The sequence below is a fragment of the Carassius auratus genome, chromosome 32 (genome assembly GCF_003368295.1).
Source record: "Carassius auratus strain Wakin chromosome 32, ASM336829v1, whole genome shotgun sequence".
In the NCBI taxonomy this organism is placed as follows: Eukaryota; Metazoa; Chordata; class Actinopteri; order Cypriniformes; family Cyprinidae; genus Carassius; species Carassius auratus.
Window position 1 is genome coordinate 18330493 of NC_039274.1, and position 20280 is coordinate 18350772.

At 38.0% G+C, this 20280-nt stretch overlaps 1 protein-coding gene across 1 annotated transcript in view; it reads left to right on the forward strand.

Moving 5' to 3' along the window:
- The window catches only part of LOC113051740 (ATP-binding cassette sub-family A member 1), a 115158-nt gene that overhangs the window by 59021 nt on the left and 35857 nt on the right, over positions 1-20280 (forward strand). The window contains exons 21-34 of the mRNA XM_026215774.1: positions 1016-1155; positions 1238-1375; positions 5237-5439; positions 6311-6374; positions 6464-6666; positions 7523-7571; positions 8225-8332; positions 8510-8542; positions 10164-10303; positions 12048-12175; positions 14051-14149; positions 14242-14434; positions 19479-19573; positions 19678-19783. Coding sequence (XP_026071559.1) covers positions 1016-1155; positions 1238-1375; positions 5237-5439; positions 6311-6374; positions 6464-6666; positions 7523-7571; positions 8225-8332; positions 8510-8542; positions 10164-10303; positions 12048-12175; positions 14051-14149; positions 14242-14434; positions 19479-19573; positions 19678-19783 — 1699 coding nt within the window. The remainder of the gene's footprint in view (positions 1-1015; positions 1156-1237; positions 1376-5236; positions 5440-6310; positions 6375-6463; positions 6667-7522; positions 7572-8224; positions 8333-8509; positions 8543-10163; positions 10304-12047; positions 12176-14050; positions 14150-14241; positions 14435-19478; positions 19574-19677; positions 19784-20280) is intronic.

Consider the following 20280-nt stretch of genomic DNA (forward strand, 5'->3'; position numbering starts at 1 on the left):
GGACTGTTTCCCTGTGGACCAAAGTCCTCTATTCAGATGAGAGCAAGTTATGTATTTAATTTGGAAACCAAGGTCCTAGAGTCCCAAGTTGCTTGAAGTCCAGTGTTAAGTTTCAACAGTCTGTGATGATTTGGGGTTCAATGTCGTCTGCTGGTGTTGGTTCATTGTGTTCACTGTGACATTGAGTCACTGCACCCCTTTACCAAAACATTTTGGAGCACTGCATGCTTCCTTCTGCTGAACAGCTTTCTGAATATGCTGATTTCATTTTCCAGCAGGATTTGGCACCTGCCCACACTGCCAAAAGCACCAAATGTTGGTTAAATGACCATGGTGTTAGTGTGCTTGACTGACCAGCAAACTCACCAGACCTGAACCCCAGAGAGAATCTATGGGCTTTTTTTCAAGAGGAAAATGAGAAACAAGAGACTAAACAATGCAGATGATCTAAAGGCCACTGTCAATGAAACCTGTGCTTCCAGACCACCTCAGCAGTGCCCAAGCCCAAAGCCAATTGATTTGGGTTTTTGTTAAATGTGATCCAGAATCATCACAATTAAAAGAACCAAAGACTTAAACTACTTCAGTCTGTGTGAATTGAATTTATTTAATACATGAGTTTCACAATTTGAGTTGAATTACTGAAATAAAGAACTTTTCCACAACATTCTAATTGATTGAGATGTACATATAAAAACACATAATACAATTTCTAAAACTTGATAAAATTCTACTCAAAACAGAAAACATGAAAATAATAATACTGTGCTACTTTTATTCAAAAATATTGCTAAACACTAATAGCATACAAATAATACTAAAATAATACCAAAATCAGTTGCGTAAGAAAGTAGTTCTACACAACACCTTTTTATGAACAAAAAACTTGAGAACTTTTCTGTCCTCCTCTCTTGTTTATACATTTGTATGAATATTTATTATATATCTCCGTACAAGTATGTGTGACTATTGCATAAGTTAGCATTTGTTCATGTTTGTGTGTTGTGTGTTTCAGTCTGACAGTGGAAGAGCACATTTACTTCTACGCTCGTTTGAAGGGTCGGAGCTCTAAAGAGGTGAAGAAAGAGATTGATCAGATGATTCGAGATGTGGGTCTGCCTCACAAACGCAAAGACCTCGTCAAGAACCTCTCAGGTGCGTTTCATCCGCAGCGTTCATGCATTCTGCTCTCACTCTTTCTGTGGAGATTTGCCAGCTGTCTGCTGTCTGTGTGCAGGTGGGATGCAGAGGAAGCTGTCGGTCGCCATCGCCTTCGTGGGAGGATCCAATGTTGTGATTCTGGACGAGCCGACAGCGGGAGTCGATCCTTATGCACGCAGAGGCATCTGGGAGCTGCTGCTCAAATACAAAACAGGTGAGAGAGATGATCCTGTGGACCTAAAATCAGGTGATTGTTGGATTGCATCAATTAACAACAAACTGTAGTCCAGGAATCCTGCATATGAGTGAATTAAGGAGCAGTTACGCTAGGATGGACATGTCATGTTTCCCCAAGTTGAAAAAGATAGGTGCATAATAAAAAAAATAAAATAAAAAAAAACTATAATAATAATAGCGGTGCAGTGAAAATGCATTTATTTTCTTAGTAAAGGGATAAATGGAGAAATTTAAAACAAAATAATATGATGTATTATAAAATAAAATTTACACTTTAATTTAAGATGCCCTTGTTACAGTATTATTATATATTTGTGACCCTAACCTTAACCCCTAACCCTAACCCTAACCCTATCTGTAGAAATAGCCAAAAATACATTGTATGGGTCAAAATTAAAATTTTTTATTGTACGCTCAAAACCATTTGAATATTAAGTAAAGATCATGTTCTGTGGTCATATTTTGTAAATTTCCTGCCTTTAATATATCCAGACCTAATTTTTTATTAGTAATACGCATCGCTATTAACTTCATTTGGACAACTTTAAAGGCAGTTTTCTCAATATTTTGATATTTTTTTCACCCTTAGATTCCAGATCTTAAAACAGTTGTATCTCGGTCAAATATTGTGCTGTCATGCAAGATGCATGCACTACTGTCATTGTCGTATTTTGAAAAGTCATAGACTTTAGTAGTTTATTAATCACCACAAGATGTCTAAGTTTAGAAATTCTGTAAAAATTGTCAGGCAAACACGGGTCCATTGTCTAATGCATGAAGCACAACTCACACAGAAAACACTTTCAAACCAAGCAGCAAGCAGTCCTCGGATGAAAGTCCTATAGAAATGATTTTGCTCGCAAAAAGATGAATGTTACTCCACCTTTAGCTGTGGCCCGTGGATGTTCCTGTTGCACAGCTGGTAGATCATGCAGAAAAACTTGGGAGGTCATGAGGTCAGTTACCAGGGATGCACGTTTACATTCCTACATTTAGCAGACAAATTAAACCAAAGTGGTCAGAGAGACAACAATATTCATAATGTACAATGTCAGGTTTATTAGACATCTAGATAAGGATGAACGCTAGAGAAGAGGACAAATCAGTCAATATAAATACAGTGCAAATGGATGTTGAAGAAACTGCAGCAGGACATGATCATCTGGAATAAGAGGAATGGTGGTTATCTTGGATGCCAGGAAGAGTTCAAAGATGAGAGAATCTCTGAATCTCACTCTCAGCCTCATGAGCTTGGACGCGGTCATGAAATCTGGCAGCCCTTTCCATCTCAGTCCTGAGCTCATGGTGATCAATGGTGTCAAAGGTTCTGGCAGGTCGTTTCTGAAGACGTGTTGTAGGATGTATGGGGTTGAAGCGCTGGAGCAGAACATCATGACTCTCTCAGTAGCTTATACGAGATGCCACAACTGCTTCTTCCTGTCACGCTTTCTCTTATGAATTGTGACAGTGCTCTTTCCAGTTTTGAGCAATGATTTGGTGCCTACATACTGTAAAGGTGAAGACTTTGTGCATATGGTCCTCAGGCCTTGTCTTGTCCTTCTTAAAGTGATTCTGAAGAGCTCCTCTGAAAAGTGCCTCCAGCAAACTGAGGAAGTGTTTAGTTATCCTGTAGACCTTGATTAGCTGGTTCAGGTGTGTGTGTGTGTGTGTGTGTGTGTGTGTGTGTGTGTGTGTGTGTGTGATTGTGATTGGACTTTAACTCCGTGAGATCACACGTAACAAGGAATGTTCTCAGAGCTTTCTGGAAAGGTTCTCTCAGATGTTCTTCCAGTGACGTTAATAGAATGTTTTTTTCAGAGTTAGAGGACTTTACTAATGATCTCAAACGATAGCTTAGAAACATTATACTGTATATACAGTGTTCATAACATGTTATATATTAAAAAAAACTTTTACTACTTTTTTATGATTTAGAACATTCAGAGAACATTCAACAATGTTTTTTTATTATTTCTATTATTATTACTATTATTATTATTATTTTAATAACATAAAGTTTTAATATATCCAATTAATATATTAATGGTATCCAGTTTCGACATGTCTACCTTTTTGGGCGTTGGCCATTTAGAATTTTGTCATAAAATACTATAATATACTATAGCACTGACGTGTGGTTAGGAAACTTGGTAAGCATCTTTGACACCATGCCCCGATGGTACTCAATAAGTTTGAGTTATGTTTGAGTTAAGTGGATCATGCCGATAACATTGATACCAATTTTTTGGCCATAATCGACTGAACATTCTGTCAACCATATTGATTTATGTTGTACTTTTTCGATCTCCTCCTAGACCATCAGTCCGATTTTCACTAAATTTGACTCATATATATATATATATATATATATATATATATGCCACAAATCTTAACTGCTTAATTGCTTGTAAATGTCAAATATTATTATCTTGCTGCTTTGAAAAATTGTGTATTGTGAAAAGCACTATACAAATAAATTTGATTGATTGGACTTGATTGATTTAATATGACATGCGGATGGATGACGCACCCAGAGACGTGCTGTTTAGATCGGGTTCGTTTAAAGAGCTGTTAACGACTCATTTATTCACACAATGCTCTCTCTGTAAATGTCAGCATGTGTCTAAAGGATTGAGTCAACTGATGTGATTCAGTCAATCTGTGAATCTGATGTTCTTTTCTGTACTCACTGACTTTCACTTGGCTTTTCGGTGTTGTTCTGACACTGTTCTGTAGTCTTTCTTACTTCAGGATCTTTGTTCTGTTGTCTTTATTTGTCCTGTCGTTTAGTTTCTTACGTCCCTTATTTGAGTTGGTGAGATGTCGGCGCTAAACTCTGCTGCTCTGTGGCAGCTTGTTAAACCAGAAATACAAATATCACACGGTTCATTTTTAATTATTGTCATTTCTAATAAGTCCTGCGGTCCTCGGGGGACTGAACTTGCATATTCAGCCCATTTCAGCTGGATTGTGTGTGTAATCAGAGAGCAGCTGATGATCGTTTGATTAGTTTAGCTGATTATTCTCTGATTAATAATTTGGGATAATAGATTGATGTGTACTAGTGCAGTTAATTGGGCCGAGAGTGGCCTTTTGTCACACACACACACACACACACACACACACACACACATTGAATAAGCAGTTTTTGGCATTTGCTGTAATACATTCACAGGTGGCTTTTTCATTAAAATTTAATTTATTGCTGTGATTTTCAGCATCATTCCTCCAGTCTTCAGTGTCACATGATTTCAGAAATCATTCTAATATACTGATTTGCAGCTTAAGAAACATGATTTATTCTTCTTGCAGAAATCCTGTACATACAGCTCTGCAACACTGAGTTAAACACGCTTTCCATTTCAAAGCTTTGTTTTTATAGTCAACAGACACTCATCGTGTCCAACATCAGCGTCTCTCAATATAAACACCAGTTTCTTTGCCAGCTTTCACGTCTGCCCTTGGGAAGCGCAGATGCATGATATTTCATGATATTTCTGCTCTCGGCAAGTCAAAGGACAGACGCATTGAACTCCCACTGCCTCCTCGTCACACAGGCAGAGCAGAAATAATGCCGGCGCTGAGCCCCGCGGGTGTCTGGCTTCAGCTGGAGCTCCGGCGCACACAAAACACTGCAAACTTTTCTATACATGCAGAGAAAGAGTGAGATATATATAGAGCGTGCTGTTTTCCAGTGCACCTGCACTTCAAACGCGTCCTATCCCATTCAACTGAGCACGAGCCCTTCAGAAATGCACGCTCGCTGCTGAACTTTGATGGTTTCCGCACTGCCACGAGCGCTGAACGTGGGATTGTTTGATGTGTGTGTCTCTTCCAGGTCGTACCATCATCCTGTCGACGCATCACATGGATGAAGCGGATATTCTGGGTGATCGTATTGCCATCATCTCTCACGGCCGCGTCTGCTGCTGCGGCTCCTCGCTCTTCCTCAAGAAGACGTACGGTAGAGGCTATTACCTGACGCTCGCGCGGGCCAATCAGGATCGAGTCATGGCACAACGAGCCCCGTTGATTAAAGAGGTAAACTGGCCCAGACAACACTCACAAATCAGTCAACTGATGTTCAGGTTACTTTAACAGGTTAAACAAGTGCAGGCCTTCTACACACACACAGACAATAAAATAGACTAGAAAATTTGACACAAAAAAACTAAACCTTACTAAATAAATTCATTATTGAGTTTCATGGTTTTCTTCTGCCCCCCCATGTACACCTGCAACTGGTCCAAATAAAAATCATAATATTCCTTTAATTTCCAATGATATCCCTTGTTTTTTTATCATGTATATACTATTATAGTATTTATTAACACTTTTAATTATTTTGTTTTTATTTTTATATTTTCAGATCTCATTGTCATTTTTGTTTAAGTAATTCTATCATATGTTTTATGTTATTAAACTTATTTAATTTCTGATTTTTATTAATTTTTATTTAATTTAGGTTTTTTATCAGATATTTATACTTCAAACTTTTTTTTTTAATTTTTATTAACACTTACAACACTGATCAAATTTATAACAGCGATGGCCGAATGTTTGCACTTTTTATCAACCTGACCTATTTTGGGTACATTGCAAGAAAAAAAACATACATATGAAAAAGAAAAAGAAAAGAAATGAAGATATGATTCAATACAACTTTTTGGGCCCTGATTTGGGCATATCTGATTTACCATATTAAGAAATTACAAGATATGCAAATGTTTTAACATCAAAGGGGATTCATTTAAAGACACTTCTGTTCCTAGAGTGTTTTACCTTCTAAAATGTCGAAAACAGCTAAACAAGACTCTCAGGTAAAACTAGTTGAAATAGTTGACTAGTTAATGCCCCATGCCCATGTGGTTAAAGTCTTTGACCTGTCTGTGTGTGTGTGTGTGTGTGACAGTGTGATAAGTCCAGTGTGGACGAGGGCATCGGCAGTGAGAGCATCAGCAGTCTGGATCCACCAGGTTCTCAGCTCAATCGCTCTCTAATCAACACACACAAACAGTGTCATCATGCAACTGTATAACTGTGTTCTTCTGTCCCTCCTGGTCAGACGTGGCCGATCTGAGTCGACTGGTGCGGCGGCACATGCCAGAGGCTGAGTTTCTGGAGGTCATAGGTCAGGAGCTGGTGTATGTGCTGCCATATACAGGTGTCACGAACGGCAGCTTCGCTTCCCTCTTTAAAGAGCTGGATCTGGAGAAGAGCGCTCTGGGCGTCACCAGCTATGGGATATCAGACACCAGTCTGGAGGAGGTACACTTTACACCAGTGCATCTGTTTGCATTTCACATCTGACTTTGATAAGCAAATGCAGCGCTGCAGAGAGTTAGCTACAGATCAATGCAACTGATATGTGATGATCAAAAATCATAAAAGGTCTTATTCAATTGTGCATAACATAATTACCATAAATGAGACGAGCCTCCAGCTTCCCATCCCTCTATTTTACTGGAACCACGTCAATTACAAAGGCATTTTCAGTTCATCGAAAAGCTGATACCAAACAGAACAGCAAACCAGTATTTATTTAGGAATTTAAATGCATGTCCCAGTTTTAATTTTCAGTGCCACAGACGCAGAAAATAAGTTTCATATACATAAAATTTCATGTTTTTCAAAAAATCATTTTGCTGTGAAATAGTGAAATATGATTACAATTTAAAATGTTTTCTATCTGAAAATATTGTAAAAAGTTATTAGTTTCTGTGATCAAAGCTGTATTTTCAGCATCATTACTCCAGTCTTCAGAGTCACATGATCTTCAGAAATCTTCTAATATGATAATTTTCTGCTTAAGAAACATTTCTGATTGGTTGTTTAATTTATTTATTGATTGGTTGGTTGATTGGTTGGTGGTTAGCTGGCTGATTGATTGGTTTATTGGTTGGTTGATTGATTGATTGATTGATTGATTGATTGATTGATTGATTGATTGATTGATTGATTGATTGATTTTGGAAAAACATGGTCCATTTTATTTTCATGATCCTGAGAGTACAATAGAACCGCATTTTTTCAAAAAAGGAATTCTTGTGTAACATTATCATTTATTTACGTTTAATCACTGCAACGTTGGAGTAACACAATTTCCTGTTGTTTAATTCGACAGATTTTTCTGAAGGTGGCTAAAGACACGGGTGTGGACGTGGAATCCCATGGTAACCTCTCTCTATATATAGAAAGCTATATATATATATATATATATATATATATATATATATATATATATATATATATATATTAAGATTTGTTTAATTTCACACTTTAACATAAAGTATCACCATCTCCAAAATCCATATGTCAAGTTATTGATATGTAATGTAATCTATACATATTTTTTCAGTTTTTACCAGTCATATGTTGGCCATTTTAGGGTTCCTCTCTTTATCTGTCCTGCATCTATATGAATGCTTGACTAAATGGTGACAGTTTCATAAAACAACTGCACTGAAATGTACCACTCAGGCTCTTAAATTCAGATGGAAAATTTTTAGGGATGTTGTTAAATCTAAACCTGGACCTCTCCTTTCTAACAGTGGGAACCTTTAGAAGGATTTCCGGTTTATTTTAAGGGCCTTACGGTTTGTCTCTGATAAGAACAGGTGACTCGAATAAGCGCTGAGATGAAGTGCTGCAATTATACTCTCCTGTCTCACCTCCGAGTGTGTGTGGTTGTGTGTATATGTGTGTTACTGCTCATGCAGATAAGAACAGGCCAGATGAATAAGCTGAAAGTATCACACTCCTCCAGAATAACCACTGTTGTGTGTGTGTGTGTGTGTGTGTGTGTGTGTGTGTTAATGTGTCACAGATAAGAAAGAATCTCCTAAACAAAAGCGCAGAAGCAGCTCAAGGATATCAGGAATACAGAACATCAGCTCAGCACTGGAAGGCAAAGATGCAAACGCTGTGAAAAATGGTGCGCTCAAACATAAACTGACTCATATATCTACAACACCTTTATACGTGTATAGAAATACACATACTGTTCCATTCTTTTACAAACCGATCTTTTGAAAAATTCAACTGACACTGAGAGAATAATGGCTTTGCATCACATCACTGTTCTGTATTTTTACTCCTTGTTCTGAAACAGATGCGAAGGTTAGATTCACTAGTCGTGTGGAGGGTAAGTCAAAGTTTCCATCACTAAACATGTTATATTGAGGTGGCTGTGAAAGTGAGTTATCTGTAACTAACGTTGAAAAGTTTAGTCTAGTTTCAGGCTAATGGCAGTGTTACAGTATTTTACAACCGTAAAACTGTAATGTATGGATGTTAATATCCAGCACTTAAACTGCCATCCCAGCTCGAATTGTTTTTTTTATTCTAAAAATGTTCTTAGAACATTACCATGATTGCTCTAAAAATGTTTTTTGCTGGTAGGTTTATTTTTTGTTCCTAGAACATTCTCTCAAAAGATAGGATAACGTTCTCTAAAAGCATTCTAAAAATGTTTATTAATAACATTATTAGAACATTCTAATTAAGATTTAAGCAGAGGTTTAGATGTTGATGTTGATGTAAAAGATGTTTGATGTTTCAACAGTAAAACCATTACTGTTGAAAGTAATGGTTTGATGTCACCATAATGGTGGTAAGTGTTGGCTTTAGATGTGCAATTTGACACTTGACTTGTCAGTGTTGTTCTTTGACTGCTGTAATGTTTATTATGGCAAAAACATCAGAGAGCATGTGCGTAGATGATGCTGGTTTACGTTTTAGCTACGTTTATTTCTTTCCAAGAATTGGAAAGAAACGCGTTTCATTGACACACAAACATCAAAATTCAGTGTATGACTCTCAACAATGGTGACATGCTTCATGTTGCAATGTATTCTGGGTACATCATACAAAACTCATCCATGGCACCCATAATGCATTGTGGCAGTACGCATATTACCCTTGATGAGATTCATACTCTAATTCTTGAGGTCTCTGTGTCTAAGCATTCATTCATGAACAATTTAATTTGAAAAGAACAGACAAAAATAGATATGATGTTAATCTGCAGAATATTGAGCATTGCAACACATCTGCTACAGTCAGTAATATTGAACAAATAGATTTAGAACATTTTTAACACCAGCAAGTATCCAACAGCACCTGATGACATTTTTCTCTAACTGTTTTGTTAAAAGTTAGTAATACTGTTTTTGGAGAGTTTGACACCAGTCAGAGGTTGGGTTTTCACTTTCAACCAACATCTGACTTCTGAGCAATGTCATTCCACATCTAGTGTGATGGGCAGCTTTATTAGAATGTTAGAGGATAATGCTCTAACAATGTTATCAATATTAGACATTTTAGAATGTTTTTAGAGAATGTTATCCTACCTTTTGGCAGAACATTCTGGGAACTGAAATAAAACTAGCTGCTGAAAACATTCCTAGAACATTACACATTTTTAGGTGGGATCTTTGATGTGAGGCTAATGCAGCATGGAAGCGAGCACATGAATGTCGAGACAAATTTTCAGAAAATTAACTCTTTTTAACTTGCAAAACACATGATTCAAGACTGTGAAATAACACCCAACAAAGTTAGTTTGGCGCACATGTACATGGACCAGCAATTGAAAATAGCGCATATGGAATATATGTCAATTCATAGTTAAGGTAACTTTAACAGTGATCCATTTGTAAGAGCAAGGGGACTTTAAAAGTAAAGTAGCTGCGTGCGGTATATGAAGTAGCTGAGGCTGGTGTAACAGTTAATGTAGCTGTAATAGACAGTTTTTTATGTTACAGACACCCAGCGGCCCATGCGTGCGAATGGCAAAGGGTCGTACATCATCACGGGTTGGTCACTGATCAAACAGCAGTTTTTAGCTCTTTTTATCAAACGTTTCCATCATGCCCGCAGAAGCCGGAGGGGAATCATCGCTCAGGTAAAACCAGCAGACACATAAAATACCCTCGTTTTTCTCCTTCAAGTAAATCTCTCTCTCTCTCTCTATTTAATATTCTGTAGCTGTGTGACTTTAATATGTTTAGGCAGGTCTGAGCTGCAGTGTGAATCCAAGCAAAACTGTTTAGCACCAAATGCACTGGCCCGTCAAAAACAAACACGCTTGTCTGCGAGATCATGAATATGTTCTGTGGCAAAGCAAGAGCTCAGTGTGTTGAAGCCCAGGAACTGAACGATATGTGGCCCTGGACCACAGAATGGGTCTTAAGTGACAATTGAAACGAAATTGAAATATATAAATCATCTGAAAGCTGAATAAACAAGCTTTCCATCGATGTAAGGATCGGACAATATTTGTCTGAGATACAACTATTTGAAAATCTGGAATCTGAGGGTGCAAAAAATATAAATACTTTTAAAGTTGTGAAAATACATTCTTAACAATATATATATTAATAATCAAAAATTACATTTTGGTATATTTACGGTAAGAAATACACAAAATATATTCGTGGAACATGATCTTTACTTTATATCCTCATGATTTTTGGCATAAAAGAAACATTGATAATTTTGACCCATGTTTTGACTATGTTTTTTGGGCTATTGCTAAAAATATACCCCAGCGACTCAATACTTCTTACAATGCTTGCATTTATTAAATTTATTTATTTATCAGACGCTTTTATCCAAAGCAACTTACAGTGCATTCAGGCGATCAATTTTTACATATCATGTTTTCCCGGGGAATCGAACCCCCAACTTTGCGCTTGATAACGCAGTGCTCTACCACTTGAGCTACAGGAACACTATTATTAAATACACTCATATACTGTCAAGAATGAATAAGTGTGTACACGTGATTGCATGGACACCTACATTTTGCTTTATGTGATTTGTCCCAAAAATTTCATTTTCCAGCTGTAAATGTTTATCTGTTACTGCAGGGTTTATGAAGGCCGTATGTACAGTATTAAAAATGACAGGCCATGTAATGTTTTTAGCTCTTGGTCAAATAGCCACCATCATTGTGCATATTTTTCATTTTATCATATTGGCTGATGCTCGTCGGGGAAAGATGTTCCTTTGTTTTCTCCTTCATTATTCCCGATGCATTCTCCTTCCCCGGCACATTTACATTTTCCTCCGTGTAAACAGAGAGTGTTTGAATTGGGTGTTTGAGTTAATTGGACAATCACGGAGTGTAATTAATCAGCTGGAGTGAAGCCGTGTCGTCGACTCCCATGCAGCATGTCTCGCTCTCGCAGGTTTTGTGTGCACTGGTTTCGCTCCGTCTGTCAGCGGAGGGATGGAATGAAAGGAGAACATTTGGAGAGATAGCAGAGCGGAAGAATAGAGAGAAATTAATTATGCTGGGAATGAAGGGTGACAGTGCCAGTTTTTGAAAGTGTTCAATCAAGCCCTTTTATACTTTAACTAAGCCAACACAAGCACATGAAACTCATCTGCCAGACGGGGGGGGGGGGGGGGGGGGTGGGGAGGGCGATACGTTAAAAACTCGAGCCACTTTGACACATGTTGTTTCAGCACAAACCTGCATCGGGTTCACTGAGCGCCCTCAATCAATTTGCTTAAATTGGACTTTGCCCAAACATTCAATAAGTTAATCTAAATGAATTTTACTTTTAAACTTGTTTTCTGTTAGATCATGATTGATAGACAGTTAACCTGTGTGTGTGTGTGTGTGTGTGTGTGTGTACCAGATTGTCATGCCGGCGTTCTTCGTGTGTCTGGCTCTCATCTTCTCTCTGATTGTTCCTCCGTTTGTTGAATATCCCAGTCTGGAGCTTCAGCCCTGGATGTATGGAGCACCACAGAATACCTTCTATAGGTACATGATTAAATGGAGCACAATATGTTTGATTGATTGATTGATTGACTGATGCATTAAATTGATCAACATGACAGTAAAGACATTTATGTTACAAAAGGAACAATATGAAGAAGCACAACCGTTTTCAACATTGATAATGATCCGAATTGTTTCTTAAAGGGTTAGTCCACCCGATAAAGAACATTTGTCATCTTCAACTCACCCTCGAAGTATCCTAGGTTTACGTGACTTTCTTCTTGATTGAATAATCCAATCAAAGTTATATAAAAATTGCCCTTGCTCTTCTAAGCCTTTCAATGGGGGTAAGCGGGTGTTTGTTGTCAACAGTTCAGAAGACGTGAAATAAAGTGCACAGATCTGTAATAAAACCTCCCTCACACGGCTCCGGGGGGTGAATAAAGACCCCTGTAGTGAATCCATGAGTTTTTGTAAGATAAATATCCAGATTTCAAACGTAACAAACTTTTTTTTCTGTGACTGTGAGGAAGCAGAAGACGTTCAGGTGGAAGATGGATGCGACGCTTGTGTGTGCCTCTGGGAAATGTAGGAGGAAAGGAAACAGAGTTACCTTACTTTAGCAAAGGAAAACCAGTCTCATCTTGGCTCATTTCAAAATCCTCTGACGTTCTTCTTTACAAATCCATGTTTTGTGCTTCTAATTCATGACCAGTGTTTAGTTTTGTTCTCTCTGCACTCGTCACTAACCACGCAGTGCTGACGAACTACAATAAAACATCCACATCTTCCGGTTCCCCTCGGTCACTAGAAGTGAGAAAAAAAGTGTTTAATACGTTTAAAATCTGGATATTTATCTTACAAAAACGCATGGCCTTTATTCACCCCCCGGAGCTGTGTGAGGGATGTTTTATTACAGATGCATGCACTTTATTACACATCTTCTGAATTGTTGACAACAAACACCCGCTTACCCCCATTGAAAGGCTTGGAAGAGCAAGGGCAATTTTTATATAACTTTGATTGGATTATTCAGTAAAGAAGAAAGTCACACACACCTAAGATGCTTCGAGGGTGAGTAGAAGATGACACATGTTCATCATATTAGAATGATTTCTGAAGATCATGTGACACTGAAGACTGGAGGAATGATGCAGAAAATTCAGTTTTGATCACAGAAATAAATTATATTTCACTATGTATTAACATAGAAAAGTTATTTTAAATGATACATCTTTACTGTATTTGATTGTATAGCCCCTTAACTGTCACTCACAGTTTTGAACATAGACTTTATAATGCACGATCCAAACATAATTTTTTATAATTCATGAATGAGAACATTTTGTAACATGATATTGATGTTCCATTTACATGGTAATGCAATGTCTGATTTTAAAATGGGTTTTAAAGGGTGATTTTTGAGATTTTAAGTTTTCAGTTGATAAATAATTTCTGATGTTTTCTAAAATGTGATAGAGAAAAAGGCAACAAATAAGTTTTTTTTTTTTTTTTTTTTTTTAAACAAAGGTCAAAACTCCTGTTATAATTTAGATTTTTGAGGGTGCACTCTGGTCATAAATTAATCTATTACTTTTCCTACATCATTTTTAACAAAAAAACATTGGTAAAATATATAGATTTGGGAATCTTAGACCTTTCCAATGATATATAGTTTGTCAAGATTAGATTAGATTTAACTGTAATATAGTGAAGTAATTGTAGGCGTCCCGTACTCGCGACGGGGTGACAGTAAAGGGATAGATGTTCAAATAAATGCAGCCTTATTGATCAGAAGAAACATCATTCAAAAACATAAAAAAATAAACGCTTTCACAGTAGTTTACATATAAAGCTAATTATATTAAGACACACTCATGTCCTTGGTCAAAAACAAATCTTGTGTGTGTGTTGTAGTTTCGATGATCCTGCTGTAGATCAGGTGGAGAGAGTGACGAATGCTCTGCTCAGTTCACCAGGATTCGGGACGCGCTGCATGAGCACCAACCCCATACCGTGAGCATCACACACACACACACACACACACACACACACACACACACACACAGGTGAAGCAGCTGACCATGTGTTTCCTGCTCCTCCTTCAGTAAGTTGCCGTGTAACCCAGAGGGAGGCACTGATTGGTTCACTCCGGCGGTGACTCCGTCCCTCAGTGAGATCTTTGAGAAGGGAAACTGGAGCATGGAGAACCCGTCGCCAGACTGCCAGTGTGGCACACCGCAGCGCAGCATCATGCTCCCCGACTGCCCGCTCGGAGCCGGCGGTTTACCACCACCACAGGTCAGACACACACACACACACACACACACACACTATCACACACTGGTGACTGGCCAGTGGCCGAAGTCATGTTCAGCCGCCTGTACATTGCTGATGCAGCTTTATGCCAATAGCTTCTGCTTGATTTTAGGGCAACTGCATTTGCGTTGCTTTGAATTTTCAGTTTTGGGTGAACTATCCCTTTAACCAATAACACATAGGTTCATTTGAGCTAATGCATTAAAACCCTCTAGCTGTAGTGCAGGCCAATTTTTACCCACACTCAATTTCCAAACTGCTTAAAATACTGGTTAATCTGTTCATTTCTTCATTAAATTTGATAAATATTTCTAATTTAGACGTTGTGCATGAAAAATTTCGAAACATAGATGCTTTTGGGAAAGACTGTACAAATCTCAAATTGATCCTCCTTTGCAATCTGTAACAAAAAAAAAGAGCAATTTGAAAAAGCAGAAGACCTTTATTGTGGCTTGTCAAATACTAAATGTAAAAATGATGAAATTTAAGACGCAATGTTTACTTGAAATTGGAGAGTCGTCTTCAGAATCATCTCGGGGAAATGCACTGTTCACACACATACAGTATTCACTTCATATGATATGGGTGAAATGGTTAGTCCAACTTCTCTGAAGAGAAACTAATGAGCCATAAATAAACGATCAACAATTTCACAGCAGAGGGAACATTGTTCATCCAGGTGAAAACGGGTCTCGAGACACATACATTCATTATCATATGTATTATTTTGTCTGTAGCATCTCTTGAATCTGGCTGACTGAAGTTCTGTGTGTCGATGTGTCAGCAGAAATGCAAATCTCTCGCTGAGTTTCAACTTTGACTCTCCTCTGATTCTCTCTCGGTAAACAAGCTTTATCTGAGGATATACTGCTGAAAACACACACACAAACACACTCAGATGACCCAGTTTGCAAACATTTGCTCAAGTACTGGTTTTAGTAAACTATGGAAAGGGTCCAAAGAGAGAGAGAGAGAGAGAGAGAGAGAGAGATGTTTTGTCTTGAAACATAATCATGGCTGTGTTGGGATGATGGAGGCTGGATGAATCTTATCCGCAGCCTCAGGGTTTCAGATACATCAAGTGCTGTTTTAATTAGACCAGCAGCAAACACACACACACACACACATACATGAAAACCCTGAAGGGTTACATGTGGGAAAACAAATTCCAACTCTATTTCTGTATTTTTTTTTTTTTTTTTTTTTTTGCTTTGTTAAACAACACCTTTTATTTCTGTTGTATTTCATGTAATCAAGGTGTTTCAGAGGTCAACATATTAAAAAATAATATTCAGCTGACAATTACCTGTCAACTTCAGCCACTGGGGAACTGGGCTGTAACATAAAAAAGTACCAAATCATTCATGTCTAGTATTTTAGACTAAGTAGGAATTCTAGTTAATTAATTAATTTTGCCTTTGTATAGTTGACATAACAGCTTTTTGGAATAATAATAATAAAAAACTATAATAATAACAATAATTTTCCAACTGGTTAGACATTTCATAATAAAAACTGTATAAACGATATTTAGAAAATAGTAAAATGCTATTTAGACTGCATAGTCAGGTCAGATATATATATATATATATATATATATATACACACACTCACCTAAAGGATTATTAGAAACACCATACTAATATTGTGCTTGACCCCTTTCACCTTCAGAACTGCCTTAATTCTGCGTGGCATTGATTCAACAAGGTGCTGAAAGCATTCTTTAGAAATGTTGGCCCGTATTGATAGGATCGCATCAACATCCAGGACACGAAGCTCCCGTTCCACCACATCCCAAAGATGCTCTCTTGGGTTGAGATCTGGTGACTGTGGGGGCCATTTTAGTACAGTGAACTCATTGTCATGTTCAAGAAACCAGTTTGAAATGATTCGAGCTTTGTGACATGGTGCATTATCCTGCTGGAAGTAGCCATCAGAGGATGGGTACATGGTGGTCATAACGGGATGGACATGGTCAGAAACAATGCTCAGGTAGGCCGTGGCATTTAAACGATGCCCAATGGGCACTAAGGGTCCTAAAGTGTGCCAAGAAAACATCCCCCACACCATTACACCACCAGCAGCAGTCTGCACAGTGGTAACAAGACATGATGGATCCATGTTCTCATTCTGTTTACGCCAAATTCTGACTCTACCATCTGAATGTCTCAACGGAAATCAAGACTCATCAGACCAGGCAACATTTTTCCAGTCTTCAACTGTCCAATTTTGGGGAGCTCTTGCAAATTGTAGCCTCTTTTTCCTATTGGTAGTGGAGATGAGTGGTACCCGGTGGGGTCTTCTGTTGTTGTAGCCCATCCGCCTCAAGGTTGTGTGTGTTGTGGCTTCACAAATGCTTTGCTGCATACCTCGGTTGTAACGAGTTATTTCAGTCAAAGTTGCTCTTCTATCAGCTTGAATCAGTCAGCCCTCAGTTCTCCTCTGACCTCTAGCATCAACAAGGCATTTTCACCCGCAGGACGGCTGCATACTGGATGTTTTTCCCTTTTCACACCATTCTTTGTAAACCCTAGAAATGGTTGTGCATGAAAATCCCAGTAACTGAGCAGATTGTGAAATACGCTCAAAATTGCTTAAATCACCTTTCTTTCCCATTCTGACATTCAGTTTGACATCCTTTTCAAACACCTTCTACATCGATTGTGTCGCATTAAGTGCTTACGGGGCAGTTTGAGTAGCTGTAAACTGTGTTTCACTGCAAACCGCTCCGTGAAAGGGTTTTGATTGATTATTTTCTCGCTGTAACATTAACACGAGCACATGTGCTTTCTTTGATCGGCTATCAGACTCATTCTTCATCCGCTCTCTTTACATCCGTGTCCTTGATAAGTGAAAGAGAGGAGGCAGACGCTCCGCACGGGTTTCTTAATGAATCGCCCGTTTCCATGGCGATGCCAGGTCAGTGAAGTCGTTAGGTGTTCGTTAAGCATCCGTGAGTTTGTGTTTAACTGCAAGGCTGTGACACAATAATCAATCCGCTGGCTTTTTTGGTTGATATGAATTCTACAACAAAGCCCTTTTTTATTTATTGTTCCTCATATAACTTCACTTTTATCACACAACTGCGTCTGTCATCCTCCACGAATGCGAAGCCATGAGGAATCTGAAATGTAGACTGATTTATTTGATTTTTTCCAGCGGCTCAGTTGAGAATTGTCGCTTTACACAGGAATCTATTAGAGTTTTTTTTTTTTTTTTTTGCAGTATACGCATGCATGACTATGGGTTCTGCATATTAAGCTAAATAAACAACCCCTCCACATCACAATAGCCCTTTATAGTGTGTAATGTGAATGCAATTTAGTCATTTCTGACCCTTCATGCATGCATTTGCAGACATTATCATATCTGCATTGCTACGGTACTCCAGCTGCCGTCCAATATTTGGCTGTAAGATTTTTTGGCAAAGCTCCTGTTTAATTTTGCAGAGAGGAGAGCAGGAGATGACAGATGATGAAGATTTGATGTGATATCTAGCAGGCTGCAGTCATTTGCGAGGGCTGAGAAATAGACTTAATCGGAGGAGAAAAAGTCCCTGTGAAACAGTTTGATGAACAGTTTTCAAACATGTTTTCTTTTGAAACTCGAGGCAGTGAGCTACCAGGTTGTTGATGTCTGTTATATTGCTTAGTTTTAAAATAATCCTGTTCATAAGCAGAATTCCTGGTGGAAAACGACATTAACCATGATTCTGTAAACAATCTCCACCAATCAGAGAATAGAAACTCTTTAGCCCCGCCCATTCCTATGAAGCACTGTGATTAACGTAACACAATCTCCCTGCACTCTTAAACTACTTAAATATCTGTACGCCTCTGCATATTTAAAATAAATATATAAATGTTGTTTCTGTATACACAATCAACATCTTAAGTCAGCTGGTTAGTTAGTCCTTTTTTAATTGTCATTTATTATGCTTCATGGGATTGTAGTTCTTTCACTTCATTACAGTCTAAGTTCAGACTTCTTTCTTTCTTTCTTTCTTTCTGAATTTCAAATACATTTGTGTTTCAATTTCAAGTTTGCAGTGTTGAGATTCACCTCATGGCTGGTTAGTTTGGTTCCTGGCTTATAACTCTTTAACAAAGTCTTTTTAAAATCCCAATGGGGACAAATGCTGATGTCAGAAACACTTCCAGAACCAGATACTGAAGAACTGAGTGAGGTCATTTCTGCTTTATTATAGGCATAAACTGTTAGTTCCTGTCTTCAAATGTGATTGGTTGAATGATGTTTCTCAGAGTGCTGACATCACTGGGATGTTTAACTGACATGTAATGTAGTAAATGCACAGAATTCTAACTTTATTTTGTCATTAGATGCAAAGTGTGATGTTTGTCTTCTGATGGAGCTATTTTTGTTAGCAAGAAAGGAATAAACTGGGCAATTTTGGTTTGATAGATGTGGACTAAAAGCCACCAAATCCCTGCTTTGATTTCAAGGATAAAGCATTATTGAAGTGGTTCTGTTCCTGCTCTGTGAATCAGCGTCAAATAGATGTTCATTATACAAATCACAAGCCTCCAACAGTGTAACCCTTGTGTGTGTGTGTGTGTGTGTGTGTGTGTTTGTGTGTGTGTGTGTGTCAGAGTGCTTTCATTTAGGCCGGTTTCTGTGGAACAGAGTCTGTGTCATTAGTTTCACACTGATCTCACCAAAGAAACACACAGAATGTTTAGTAATTTCCTATTTTCAGTTTTAATTTTAAGTTTTTCTACTTAATTTTTATGTTATTTTTTATGTGTGTGTGTGTGTGTGTGTGTGTGTGTGTGTGTGTATATACATATATACATTTTAGTATAATTATTAGTAATCCGTTTTCCTATTCATTTTTATTTTAAGTACATCAACAAAATGAAAGGAATGAATGAATAAATCAGATATGTAAATTTTTGCATCTATTTTATTTTGTTACATTGAGTAATGGAAATGAATTATGTGTGTGTGTGACAGAGAGAGAGAGAGAGTTTTCATGGTTTTGTCTGGTGTGTGTTTTCTTCTGTAGAGAACTCAGAACACCACAGACACCCTGCAGAACCTCACGGCGCGAAACATGACCGACTTCCTGCTCAAGAACTACCAGAAATCAGGAAAGATACGGTAACAACACACACTCATGCCACAGGATGTGCAGAATGAAATGAGATCGAGGCAGCACGATTCCCAACATGTGTGTGTGTGTGTGTGTGTGTGTGTGTGTGCAGGTACGGCGGGATCTCGGTGGGTGGCGTGAACTCGCAGGTCAAACTCAATGAATCTGACATCACAGCAGTGATCGACGACTTCAGATCGATGCTCAACATCTCGCAGGTGAGAGCGACGGGCTTCAGACATCACTGCCCTCCAAAATGAGTCATGAGTCATTTCTGGCTGATCTCAGAGACACCCTATGGTTTGAGATTGCAGTTTACAAATCACATATTTACGTTTATTATGCTCTGCATTTTAGGTTGGTCTTGGAATGATATTCAAGTGCATGAAATATAAATTCAGAAGTGAAGCTTCAGAATATTGGTGTTGTTTCTTTTTTTATAGGACTGACAGTTATAACCAAATTATCACAGTTTTATTACAGTTATCATAACAATGTGCATTTGTTTATTACGGACAGCTTTTTAATCCATGTTGATTTTCATGGACAAGTAGCAAAAAACATTTGCTTGTTTCAATAATTCGTTTGATTTGCATGTGGGGAATCTGCATTTGAATATGCACGAGCAGCTTGAGCACGTGTCGTGATGTGAAGTGTGTGTTGTTTACTGGTTTTTAATGCCGTGTGAAGCTTCCCAGGCCTTCGAAAGCATTTA